Below are 14,691 nucleotides of genomic sequence, written 5' to 3' on the forward strand. Positions count from 1 at the left end.
CTGATGGATGATTCATTTAACCTATTTATGAATAAATGCAATTGTTTGGCATTTCTACTACAAAGTGTAAGGATCTCTTAGTTTTTCTTCCTAAGTGAAATGACTCTTTAAATGTTAAAAGATTTTTAGTCTTGTTAGAATTATTTCCTAGCAAAGTTTTAACACATTTCATAAATTATACAATGCCATCTGCATGCTCTTATGCACAACTTGTTAATTCTAACATGTTACAAGAAAACTGACCACAACACTATGATGCACTTAAAATAGTTCTTATAATGAAATCTAATTTAAAAAAAAAACCCCTTTTCTCTATTCTGCCTGTCATTCCTGACCAAGTTATTTCACCTGCCTCTGTTGTAGCACATATTATAAAATTGGAATAGTCCTGCTACTTTACATGATTGTTGCTAGGATTAAGTGAGGATAAAGTATCTGTAAAATGACAGGCATACTAATTTGTAATTTTTAGAGCTTAAAAGGTATTATCTCTCCATACTATCACAACATCTTCTCATCAGCAAACTCATCTACTGTCAGTAGATGATATCTGTATTACTCTTTGTATCCAGGGCTGCAAGAGGACCCATATGGGTCCCATCAAGTAGCTGTTCTTTTAAGAATCCTCATGTGTCCTCTCTTTAAAATGTTACTGACACACTGTGTCAGTATCTAGTAACAGTGTTTTTTTGTTGTTGTTTTTTTTTAAGCTATAATGACAAGTTCTGTATTGGTATTATGAGGCTGAAATTAGTTAAAGGAACAAAAAGTTACTATTCAGGGATACAAAAAGAATTTTTGAAGAATTCAATATATATTTTCTGAAATCAAACTGTATTTAGAAATTAGACTAAGATCTACAAATCAAAAGGTTCCTATCCCCAAATTTGTGAAGTCAGAATTTCCTGAACTAGACTGTCAATCTTTCAGAATACTTTGTCCATTCGTCTTAAAATTCTCACATTTTTAATCTAACATATAAGGTAGCAAGTACCTCTATTCAATGAATGCATGAACCAATAATTATAATACAGTTCTAACAGTGTTATAACTGCATAATCTAATAAATCACCAAACTCACCTGTCAATCAAGACCAATTTATGAAATCTCTTCAAAGAAAATGCTCTGGCCTGGTGTGATGACAAATGCTTGTAATCCCAGTGGCTAGGGAGGCTGAGGCAGGAGAATTGAAAGTTCAAAGCCAGCCTCAGCATCTTAGTGAGGCATTAAACAACTTAGTAAGATCCTATTGCTAAATAAAATACAAATAAGGCTGGAGATGTGGCTCAGTGGTTGAGTGCTTCAGAGTTCGGGACCCATGCCCCCCCTCCCCGCCATCCCCCCAAAATAGCTGTACCTCTGTGGTTTTAAAATTTTTTTTTTAGTTGTACATAACACAATGCCTTTATTTATTTATTTATATAGTGCTGAGGGATCAAATCCAGTGCCTCATACATGCAAGGCAAGCCCTCTACCACGGAGCCACAACCCCAGCCTCTATCTTTGTGGTTTTTCAGCCCTTTTTGCACTTATTGATATATGCATTTAATGCATTTATATATTAATTACTATAATGTATTACAAGTATTTGTTCCCTTTCTTCTCCAAGACATACCCTTCCCACTCCTGTACCCTAATCTCCAACAGAGAAAGGGCAGTCACAGTCTCCTTTAAAGTGCTAACACAATTGACAATAGGTGGCAATTCATAAGACCTACCTAGATATAGAATAAATTAAAATTTTGAGTTTACACTTAAAGGAGACTGTGACCGTCCTTTCCCTATTGGAGATTAGGGTACAGGAGTGGGAAGGGTATGTATTGGAGAATACATATTATTATAAATAGTTGGCAAATCATAAGACCTATATAGATACAGAATAAATTAAAATTGAGTTAACTTTCATGACTACTTTTTACTTTTAGTAACATCATCTTTAGAACACCCTGCACCACACTCCAATTATCTAAATAGAAAGCCATCATTCCCATGGATTTCTCTCATGACTAGAGTAACAACCAATATCTGGCCTATTTCCATTTTTGTTGGCACTGTAAGACAGGAAAAAAAAAACAGACACACAGGTGGACTATATACTATACCAATCTAGTCTAAAGTAGTATTTTTAACTTTCAAACATTATTTGAATATTTTTAGGGTCATACATTTCCTACAAACTATTCTGGTGATAGCATAAAACAACTCTTGTAGGAGCCAGAAACTCACGTCACCTGGCTCTTCTCAACCCCATAGGACATAATTTGAAGTCTCACTACTTGCAGCTGTGATGACTATCCTGATGAACAAAGTATCTTTTCTTCAGTGCCTTTCATTTTCTTAGGTAAAAATGTCATCAGAACATGCTGTTACTTCACCCAACAAAAATCACAAACCTTATTTGCTACACTATGGTTAAAAGCAGTGAGTTTGGTGTGGAATAAGAATTAATGATCCTACCTGCCTTAAAAGCAGCTGTACTCTTAGTAGATGTTACAAAATGTCATCTATTGTAATGTCAAGAATTGTAATGCATTCCACTGCTGTCGTGTATTTATAAAAAAAAATAAAATCAATCTATTATGGGGGTGGGTGAGTACTTCTTTGGAAAATTTGCTTAAACCTGAAGGACAATAATGGATTCTGTTTAAGTAAGATGTTGTAAACCTAGTCACATCTATTCTCTTTTATAGCTCAAAGTTCTCCCCTGTATGCAATTCATACAAAGACAAAAATATAGAGTAGGGACAAATTATGCCCCATTGTGTAAGCAGGCAAACAATGAGTATGAAATAGTATGGATTAAGAATATTTAGCATATTTAAAAGATTTAATCATTTTAATCCCTCTGACCAACACTACAGAACCACTGAAGTAGGCAAAACCTCATAGTTCAGGAGTCAATCGCTTAGGCCAAGTTCATTTACCATCATCATCTGTGCTTGTCCTTTAGTTCAGTAAGGAAAGACAGTACATTTTCTATTATCATTTAAATGTCCCACAGCTGCATCATGGCAATCCAGCCAGGATCAATTAGGTCAAAGGTGCTAAAACATTAAATTTAGCTTGTGCCTCCAAATTTTCTCTCCCATCTATAATCTTCTAACTTTTGCTTAAGTACCCAGAGCTTTAAGTACCACATAGTTGTTTTTTGGTTATTTTGTCCATAATCTCTTATTATCTGTTGATGTGTTGGCTTAATAGATCACTCCACCATATTGGAAGAGGAATTTTAAAGTCTTGCTTTGCATTTGCTGTTAGCTTTCCTGAAATATACTAAAATGGCAGCAATAAGAATTGCTTTCTTTAAATGTTTCAAGTTCTTGAAAATACTTACATATTTTTACATATTGCTCACAGAGGGATATCTAGGTCTGAACAATAAATGTAAATGTTCAAGATGTCAACAAAGTCAAGCATCCTAAACTTAAAAATCTAAAACCTTTTGAGAACTAAATGATTCTCAAAAAAATTTCAGATTTTGAGCTGAGGTTGTGGCTCAGTGGTACAGTGTTTGCTTGGCATGTGTGCAGGAAAGGGACTGATTCTCAGCACCACATATACTTAGTTGTCAATTAATCTTTATTTATATTATTAAAAAATTTCAGATTTTGTAGCATTTTGGATTTGGGGACTAAGGATGCTCAACCAGTAGACTATGAAATACTCCAAAATCAGAAACACTTCTGGTACAAAGTATTTCAGATAAGGGATACTCAAATAGTATATCCACAGGTTTTGGGAACTAACTGTCACATCCACACTTTGGCTCTGCCTCTTATTGTTATCACCATGAGCAAGTTCAACTTTTCTCAATTATATAATACTGAGAACAGTTTTTATCTGTTATTGTGAATAAATATGAAAATGTATACAAATGAAAAGTGTTTGATCAATTGTAGTTGTACAAAATAAATGTCCCCATTTCCCTTAATGTCTTCCCTCTAATTAAAGAACAACATTACTCACAAAAATTTAATATATTTGAGAATCTTCATAGTGAGAATATATACAAGACAAAAACCAGAAAAGTACACAAGCAGAAAATTGTACCACAGGAAAGGAAAATCAGTACATAATGGCAAAATGTTTAACCCCACGTTATTGTTAAAATGCTAGCTAAAATAGCAATCAGGTACCATTTTATAATTGTTTAATCAGAAATATTAAAATAAATAATACTAATTTTGCTGGTATACTTTTTGGTGATAGTGGGAATGGATACTGCTATTTTGGTCAACAGATTAGAATACTTTTGTGAAAGGAAACAAACTCTAGGTCTGTTACCTGTGATACTGGACCTTCTGTAACTCAGTATTTATAGCTTTATCTCCTTTCCCTTCCACAGTAGACAGAACTCTCTCCAGATCAAATCCTTTCCAATCTGTCCCCAAATATCAATTATTTGGATATTATTAAAACATCTGAGATATGTATAGAGAATGAAGAATGAGCAATGTTAAATCCGGGGTCAGGAAATATGAGCCTATTATCAGGGAAAGGATGATAATAACTAAAGAATTAAGGCTCAAGTATCAGGAAAGGATATGGCCCCAAATAATTCATCCACAATAAGATTAGATCACATCAAAACATGTAGGATTCATAGTAGAGACACTGTTTTGGCATTGTACAAAACATAATAAAAAAAAAAGATAGTAGTCTTATAGTGTGTAATAACTTCCTTTTTCCAATTCTAAAGGAATTTAGCCTCACCTCTTTGAAATGGAAAGCAAAAGGCACCAAGAATTATGATAATCACCAAGCTCTTGAGTAATTTAGTAGGAGAAATAGATCTATTTATTCATAGTTGTCAGACTCAAGAGAAAGATCAATTTGATTTAGTCCACTGGGTCTTAGACTCTCATTCACCAACAGGTCCTTGATTAGAATATTAAAGAGTGCCAATAATCTTTGAAAATATACTGGGAGACTGCACATAAACCCACAGAAAGCACCATTCGACACACCTCTTTCCAAACTCCATTTAAATACTCATAAAGCTTAAAAAAAAACCCTACTTATGATTGCAGAAACCAATTATTGTACATAAAAAACATGATATTTCAACATCATTAAAATGGGAAATCATTTCAAGATTTGTCTCCTATCCCAGCATCTGGCCTTGTGTCCACAAGAGACTATCCTCAAATAGCTTGGTGCATGCATAATAGCTTTGTGTTCCTTTTGTTGTTCAGCTACTTGCTTTACAATTTTTCCTTACCTAAATGATTTTTATCAGCAATAGAAAATACACTAATACTGGTTTAGTAATTAAACTAATTAAAAGCTGACTGTCAGCTATATTTATCCTGTAATTTAACTTCATCTTTTTCTTTATATTTTTGCTTTTACATATAGAATTTACTACCAGCTAGGTATTCTCAGGCTCCCTAATACAAACATATTTAAAAAACTTGCACTAAGAACAAGCATTTGTTGATAGATATAAAATCACAACCACACTAATTGGACCAGAGTTATGTTAATTGTGAAAAAGAGAAATCTGCTCATTTATAAGTGATAATAAAAAGGAAGAAAAAATATGAGTTAAGTAACAAAATAACATTATATAAACAAATTATATCCCAAGTTCTTAAAAGATTATGTTTGAAAAACAGGTCAAGGTGCAGGTTTGCATTTTAAACTTCCATCATATGCTCATTTGGGTCCTTTTGCTTTGGATTTTGTTTCCTTGGGAATCCTTCCATTTTGACTTTGAGTAAATCTGGCTACTGTAGAAACACCATCCACAAACTTGGTTTTGAAAAGAACATTTGCATTGTTGAACATACCTTCTTTTAGGGACACTACAATGAACTTAAGGGAAAAAGAAAAAAAAAAAAAAAGCCAGCATTAAAAAATTATTGTAATATTCCTGAAAGAGTTCATCCCAATACTTGACTCCAAGAAAATGCATGCCCTTACATGCCAAGAAAAAAATATCGATATTAGACTAGTTTCCACATTTGATTTTAGAAGTCTCAATGTTACCCTGAATACTTCGCTGCTCAACTTTACTACTTCCCATGGTTGACAGCTTGTTGCTGCTTTTGTTCTGCTCCTAGATCTAACTGCCTTAGTAAAATCTTAATATATATAATAACAAGGCTACAAGTTTCCACAGCCCCATCTCTAACCCAAATGTGAACTGTATATAATTAAGACACCAGTTTTATGTCCCCAAAATGCCACCATAAATAATCTATGACAAACAATGATAAATGAAGCCCCCAGCGTTGTACAATGCATAATTTATGCAACTGTATTTGGCAGACACAGTTCCTATAGCAATAGTACAATAAAAATAAACTATTCTTAGCTTCAAGGGACTTTTCTTCAGATTTCAGGCAGAAAAAAACAAAAGTTACCCCACTGAATACCATACAATTTTCTGATTTTTCTGTTAAGGGTATACTAAGATTTCTGTTCAGATTGTGTATCCTATGTCAGCTAGAAACAGATAATAATTACATCAAGAATCAATTCTAAATTCCTTTATGCTACAATCAACAATTTTAATGTCTGGTTCTTTCTTTATAGGGACCCCAAAACTTTTTTTTCTTCCATGACCATTGAACTCAAACTTATTTAAACAGACATATAATACTTTCAGTATCCTTCAAACTTAAACATCTCACTAACATTGGATACTTACTCAAGAATTTAGAAAACCAAATACTCAAACTATTATTGATACATTTTTTTTTTTTCCTGGTTGTTACCTGAGAATGCGTGAAATGAGTACGAAGCATCTGTCCAATATTCTGGGTATGAGAAAGATCCAAGGCTGCATCTACCTCATCCAAGATATAAATTGGAGCGGGTTTGAAGAGGAGCATAGACAATATTAATGATAAAGCCACTAAAGACCTAAGAGAAGATTGGTAGAAGAAAAGACATAAACATTTGACTACTTTTTAACAAAAAAGAAAGAAATCTGCAATCTAGTAATAGTAATATAGATTTATCTGAAAAGTCATACAAAAAAATCTTTAAGATTCAAACTCAACATTTATTTCTTTTTAAAATTTTTTTCACTCAAATTCGTTACATATGACAGCAGAATGCATTACAATTCATATTACACATAGCACAATTTTTCATCTTTGGTTGTATACAAAGTATATTCACACCATATGTGTCTTCATACATGTACTTAGGGTAATGATGTCCATCTCATTCCACCGTCTTTTTTACTCCCTTTCCCCCTTCCTTCCCTTCCCTCTCCTTTCCCCTGTCTAGAGTTCCTCTAATCCTCCCATGCAGGAGGTTTTAATTATTTGACTGTTTGCAGGCAGAAAGTCAGATAAAACAAACTAAGTTTCTATCAGTATGCTGATCTTCTGAGTCACTGTTAAGTTCAGAGAAACTTCCTTCAATTCCACATTTCATCTTTTCCCCAATATCTTCATTACTTTGCATAGACAGAAGGCTCCATCTAATATCACTTTCCTTTTGCTCAAGAACTTCTGATAAGCATTAGCATAGTCTGTTGTACCAAATTATTTCAGCTTTTGTCTGAAAAAGTATTTAAATTGTCTTCAGTGTGAAGAATTTTTCTTTTATAATAATTATATAGGTTGGCATTTTCTTTCAGCACTTCATAGATGTTCTAAATTTCTGTTTTGCATAGTTTTAGAAATCTAAAATCATTGTATCCTTATCTTTATTATTCACAAATAATTTGTCTTCTCCACTGGCTGCTTATAAATTTTTCTCCTAATCATGAGTTTTCAGCAACTTTATATATGTTTTGCTGTTCCACTGTGTGTATGGCTCTGTGTTCACAGATGTGTGGCTTTCAGAATTCATCACATATGGAAGCCTTGGGGCCTTAATTTCTTCAAATATATATATATGTATATATACATACATACATATATATATATATATATACATACATACATATATATATATATATACATACATACATACATATATATATATATATATATATATATATATATATATTATATATATATCACACACGTTTCCGTCTTCATTTCTTTTTAGAATTTCGGTTATATGTACATCAGGCATCTCTCCACAGGTTACTGTTTTTTCCCTTTTGATTTATTTATCTTTTTACAGTGCAAAGGATCAAATCTAGGGCCTTGCCTATGCCGGGCAAGCACTCTATTACTGAGTCATATCCTAGCCCTTTCTTTCAGTTTTTTAAAATTTCTTAGTTAGGTTGAATAAATTCTGTTGTTATGCCTTCAGGTTTGCTTATCTTTCTTTTACAGTGTCTAATCTGCTGTTAATCCCATGCAGTAAATTTTTCATTTCAGGTATGTTTGTATATACAGATATTTATCTTGATTCCTTTTAATAGCCTCTTTCTGTTTCTCAAGAACATAAGAAAAAAATAATAATCTAACTTGTCTCATAGATACATACTTTCTGTCATTCCTGGGTCTGTTTCTACTGATGATTTTTCTCTAGGTTAGAATCACATTTCCTTGATTTTCAAGGAAACCTTGAGGTTGAATAGTGAGTTAATTTTATCGTCTTCCTATAAATAAGAACTGGACTTTGTTCTGACAAACAATTAAATAACATGCAGATCCGATTGATCCTTTCAAGGTCGTTGTCAAGTTTCTTAGGGTCTGTCTATAGTGGCCTTCGTTTCAGGGACAGTCTAAACTTAATGCTAAGGTGTATTGTCTTGGACTTCCCAAAATTCTAATTGATATCTCCTCAATTTAGTAAGAATACTGAGCTCTACTGGGTTCCCCTCCTTGCTTCTGATACCCAGAAACTGCCACCAAGGAAAAAGTCAGGGTAAGCACAAGGCTTAGTACTGCAGCTTCCTCTTTCATGTTTCATAGTCCTTAAGTATTTATTCATTTTTCCCATGTTTGAAAAGTTGTTTTTCATGTTATTTAGTTTTCTAGTTGCCTATTCTTTCTTCTCCTTTACTGCCTACTAATTTAATCAATCAGTCCAACCAAATTAATGATCTTATGTTAAGCTTCTTAAGTTCTCTATATAAAGGTAGTTAAGCAAATCAAAATTCAAATAAAATTGGAAGGTAATGAAATGAAGGATTACAATAAAATAAAGAGAATGGGCTATTATAATATTGTAAAGGGTTACTCACCTCTGACCACCACTAAGCTCAGTTAGGTTTTCTTTCCAGGTATTTCCTAAAGCAACCTTGAACTCGAGACCATCCAAAACAGTTTGTCCCTCTGGTGGTGCAAGCATAGCATTTGCACCAGGCAAAAGAGTAGAAAAAATAGATCCAAAGTCTTTGTTTACCTGGATTAAAAAAGTCATATTAAAACATCAGAATGCTTTCTAAGAAGGATTAATTACTTGTATATGTACATGATATTCATCAGGTCCATTTTGTTATATGTTATTTTAATTTAGAGATTGGCTAACTATCTCATGTGACATCTGCCCATGTCCATTCATTTAGAAACTGTCTATGGTTGTTAGCACTATGGCAGAGACTGGCTGGCCCATAAAGACAGAAATATCTGGACCTGAACTAAAACAATTTACTAAGACATACCGTAACTTTCAGGGAGGAAATCAGAGGCTACATTTCTTCTTCTATTCCAAAGTTTTCATGCTTTTATAGAACATATTACAAGAATCCTCAAGAAAAACACAATTATTTCACATGGGGGAAAAATACAAAAGTTGGAGAAGCAAACACACAACAAAAAAATATTCCCTTGTAAATTTTTTCCTCCTGTTGATTAATAGGGTAAGATGGGTCAAGGGTCACCAACTAAATACCTATGTAAAGCAAGATGAGGTCTTGGAGAAAAGAAGAAATAAAATTGAGGACCAGATCAGTTGAAGATGTTAAAGGATTCTTTTCTATATCCCTTATCTCATAGTCAAAAAGGATAGGTGTGATGGGCCAGGAATAGCACTATATTCCAAAAGAAAAAAAAGATGAGAAAGCTACTTGGTATTCCCCTATCTTGCTACAGTAAGATACTATATACAGGAATTTAGGGACAGAATTCTAGTTTGTAACAGGAAAATTTTGTGCATACACACCTAATCAATGATTTGGGAATTTGGCCACCTGTCTTCAAAGACATGACTTAATAACTGTTAAAGCAAATTTGATGGTATACATACATATAAACCCATATTCCCCTCCTGCAAAAATAAATCTTCAGAATTTGACAGTCATGTTCTCCAGGGAGATCTCCAAATTCAACTATATATACACAAAATTGAAATGTAAACATAATTAGGAAGTCTCTTGGTGACAAGCAGCACTTCTGAATACAGCTTTAACTAAGGAACAACATCTAAAGAGCAACTGCTCATCTAAGTAACATCCTACACAGTAGAAGTTGATAGTAGAAAGAGGCCACTTGTGAAACAGGCAGCCGCCCTTACCAATCCTGCAAACCAGTCAGATTACCCAACATCCTTCAGTCCCAGGAAAAAGATGCACAGGTTGCCACCCAGATTCCCTATAAAGTCAGCCATGCAGCCAACGGACACTGAAGGGTCCCCCATCTGGACCCACCAGTATGAGCTACTAAAAAGTGTCCTATTTGCTGTTGGGCATACTGTACTTCACCAACCTATGCCCACCTCATTGATCCTCAGAAAATGACAGGTGCCATATCTCTGCTGCTGTACCAGCTGTGCCTTGACTAAAACTGCCCACCAGAGCAACCCTAAACATCCTGCAGAAACTGATGCTTATACCTACCGCAGGACACACTGTGCCCAGTCACCAGAAAAATCTATCTTACCTAGATGGGTTGTATCCCAGTTGTGAATGCAATCCCACAACTCCTGTAGCTTAGGTTACTGGACACCGACAGACAACACTTACACTGACTTCAACTGAAGGAAGTACACAAACAACAGACCAAGACACTCATGTGAAACCAAATTCAATACACCCTATCCTACTGACTTCCTAGAAACATTGCTAAGATAAAGTCTGACACTGTGAAATCTGCCAATAAACTGGTATAGGCAATTAATTGATCCACCAGATGCACAAATATCAATGCACAGACACAGAAAGCATAAAAAATCATAAGCTAACATGATGGCCCCAAAGGAACATAATAACTGTCCAGCAATGGATCCAAAAGAAAAGGAAATCCAAGAACTAGTTGAAAAAGGCTTCAAAATGATTTTTAAGAAAATTTAATGAGATACTACAGAATACAGACAATACAACAAAATTAGGAAGATAATTCATTAAACAAATAGAAAATTTCAGTAAAAAGATCATAAAAGAAGCATAAAATAAATCTTGGAGAACTCAATAAACACAACATATAGTTTAGAGTATAAAAAGCAGGCTAGACCAAGCAGAAGAAAAAATTTCTGAGCTTAAAGATAGGTCTCATCAAAGAATCTAGTAAGACAAAAAAGAAGAAACTTTATGAGATTTATGGGACACCATTAAGTGAGCAACCATAGGAAAAAAGAAAGGAAAAGACACTGAAAACCTGCTTAACAGAATAGCTGCTGAAACATTCCAAGACAGGGACATCCAAAACCAGTAAGCTCAAAGGACTACTAATAGATTTCACCAGAATAGGTCCTCTTAAAAGCATAAGATAAAGAGAGAACTCTAAAAGCAGTAAGAGGAAAAAAATCAAGTCATTGAATGAAAAGCAGATTTCTCTGTTGAAAAAAAAAAAAAACCTTATACACCTGAAGAGAATGAGATGATTTATTCAAAGTCCTAAAAGAAAAATTTGTCAACCAAGGACATTATACCCAACAAAGCTACTCAACAGAAATGAAGGTTATAATAGATATAATACTTTTCGAGACAAAACAGAGGAAATTCATCACCAAAACAGACCTACAAGAAATGCTTTAGAGTTCGACACTGGAAGTGAAAGAATGGGAAGTACAATCATGAAAACACAAAATTTTAAAACTTAACAGAGTAGATAATGTGATTAAAAAAACAAAAACAAAAATCTTACCCAACAGAAAACCACCGAACCACAAAGATGAACAATAAATTAACAGAGGATGTACAAATGAACATAAAAATATTAACAGGAGTATAATGTCATTTATCAATAATACCTTGAATTTTTAAATGAATTTCCCAATTAAAATACTGACTGGCTGATGGATTAAAAAACAAAAACAAAACTAGACCCAATAATATGATGCCTTGAAGAAACTTACTTCACCAGTAAAGACACACAGATTGAAAACAGAGGGAAGGAAAAGGATATACCATACAAATCAAAACAAAAAGAAAGTGGGAATAGGTATACTTCTAACAGAAAACATAGACTTCAAATCAAAAACTGTAAAGAGAGACAAGGTTACTATATAATGACAAGGGAATCAATTTCACATGAGGAAATAACAATTGTAAGTATACAAGCACTCCACACTGGAGCACCCAATTATATAAGGCAACACTTATTGATTGGATCTAAAACAGAGACTAATATAATAATAGATGGGGACTTCCACACTGTACTTTCATCAATGTACCAATCATCCAGACCAAAAAAAAAAAAAAAAAAAAAAAAATCAACAAAGAAACATCAGAGTTAAATCATACCATAGACTGATTGAAACTAACAGAGAGTTATAGAAATTTCATCCAATAACTGCAGAAAACATATTCTTTTCATCATTATAAAGAACATTCTCCAGGACAGACCATATGTTAGGTCACAAAACAAGTCTTAGCATGCTGTGATTTTTGGATTTGTTATCTTCTCCAACCACATACAATAAAACTAGAAATCAATGACTGGGGAAACTTTAGAAATAGTACAAATACAAATGAAAGAATTTCAGGAATGACTAATGGGTCAATGAAGAAATTAAAGGAATACACCCCAAAAAAATTCTTAAGAAAAATGAAAAATATAAACACATACCAATTACTAAAAGCAGTATTCAGAAGGAAGTTTACACAGGAAGTACCTACATCAAAAACAAACAAATACAAATTCCAACAACATAATGATGTGCTGTAAGGAACCAGAAATGCAAGAACAAAGAAAACCCCAAATTAGTATAGGAAAGAAATAACAAAAATGGCAGCTTCTAAAAATAAAAAAGAAACTAAAAAAAAAAACAAAAAAAACAAACAAAAAAAAAACCACAAAAATCAATAAACAAAATTGATAAACTTTTAGGTAGAAATCAACCAAGGTATGTATTGATGAATAAATGGAATATTAATTCAGCCATTAAAAAGGAATAAAATTCTGTCATCTAAGGAATAGGAGGACATGTTAAGTGAAATGAAATAGGCCCAGAAAGACAAATATAGTTCTGGCTTTTATATGAAAGCTAAATCTGATCTCAGAGAAGGAAAGACTAGAATAGTGGTTACTAGAAACCTAGAAGGATATGGGTAAGGAGGGATGAAGAGAAGATTGTTAACGGGTATAAGGAGTACAGCAGGATGAAATTAATTCTAATGTTCTATATACAGCAGGATAACTATGATTGACAGCAATTATTTTAAAATTGCTAGTATATAGGATTTTGAATGTTCCAACAAAAAGAAATATTAAATGTCACAGGTAATGGATATGTCAATTACCTGGGTCTGATCACTACGTATTGTAATTATGTCAACTGAAAATATATTCTTTAAAAAACTGCTATGGAAATGTTTAAGAACTAATATTTGACTTTTGTTAGTCTGAACAAGAGAAGCTGAAGATGGTAGAATTGGAAACATCCTTGGAAAGGGTTTCTGGTTTCAATAAGTAGAGCTTCGACCATGTGAAATAGATATTGACTATTTCTAGTTTCAAGCAGAAGCTGAGTGGAGTACAACAGAAATTGAATAGCATCCAAGGTTTCCTCCATGTGTTAAAAGCCTACAGACTCCTAAGAGGTAAAGAAAATGAATAGAATCTCCTTCAAAAGTAATACTGTCCTGGTAAATGAGGATAATAGTAAGAAATAGAGAAAGCTAGAAAATCAGGATTTAATACAGCTTAAGAACCATAGTACACGACTTGATGGAGTGACAAAAACAGTCAAGTTCAAAAAGATAAAATGAATTTAAAGTCTATTACGTTATTAAGGCGTAAGCATAGGCCTCATTTAAACACAATTAGTCATATCAAATTCCTCTTAGAACATATACCCAATGATGACCCTTGACTCATACAGAATGAAAGAAAGAATTTTAGGGCTCAAATACCTTTTGCCAAGCAATATTTAGAGCTTGGTTTTTCTTTTGGTCAAGGTCTTCTATAGTTGCAAGGATTTTGGATTTGTCATTTTCTACAATTCTCTTCTTCTTCATCAAGTCATTATACTGTGAGATTAAAAAGCATAATTTTTAAGCATATTTGGCAAATACAAACTTTCCTCCATATTCTGAAATTCACTCAGGAATAAGAGGTTTCATTATTTTAAATATAATACATACAATCCTATTTACCAAAAGGTACAATATACTAAGAATTATAATGCAAACCAAATTATGAATAAAGTAAATATATCACCCAAATGTTTATAGTAAAATTCAATTATTAGAAGTGAGAATTTTTAGGAATATTTCTCAAAATATTTTAACCATTAGTATTATATTATCTTCCTAGCAATCAAAGCAAAAAAGGAAAATGTGTCATATGTAAACTCAGTAAATGTTCTGAATAAAAAGGAAAAGTCTTAGAAATAACATAAGTAAAATTTTAATTCTTCACAATAATAGAATCTGGCTACTATTTATCTCT

The 14,691-nt window shown here is 33.1% G+C and overlaps 1 protein-coding gene across 1 annotated transcript in view; it reads right to left on the reverse strand.

Moving 5' to 3' along the window:
- Positions 1 to 4,009: 4,009 nt before the first annotated feature.
- Positions 4,010 to 14,691, reverse strand: part of Smc2 (structural maintenance of chromosomes 2) — a 49,732-nt gene continuing 39,050 nt past the window's right edge. The window contains exons 22-25 of the mRNA XM_076843232.2: positions 14,154 to 14,270; positions 9,105 to 9,265; positions 6,724 to 6,871; positions 4,010 to 5,818 (exon numbers count right to left, since the gene is read on the reverse strand). Of these exons, the coding sequence (XP_076699347.1) occupies positions 5,660 to 5,818; positions 6,724 to 6,871; positions 9,105 to 9,265; positions 14,154 to 14,270 (585 nt within the window). The 3' untranslated portion in view covers positions 4,010 to 5,659. The remainder of the gene's footprint in view (positions 5,819 to 6,723; positions 6,872 to 9,104; positions 9,266 to 14,153; positions 14,271 to 14,691) is intronic.

This window comes from Callospermophilus lateralis, chromosome 2, assembly GCF_048772815.1.
Source record: "Callospermophilus lateralis isolate mCalLat2 chromosome 2, mCalLat2.hap1, whole genome shotgun sequence".
Taxonomy (NCBI): domain Eukaryota; kingdom Metazoa; phylum Chordata; class Mammalia; order Rodentia; family Sciuridae; genus Callospermophilus; species Callospermophilus lateralis.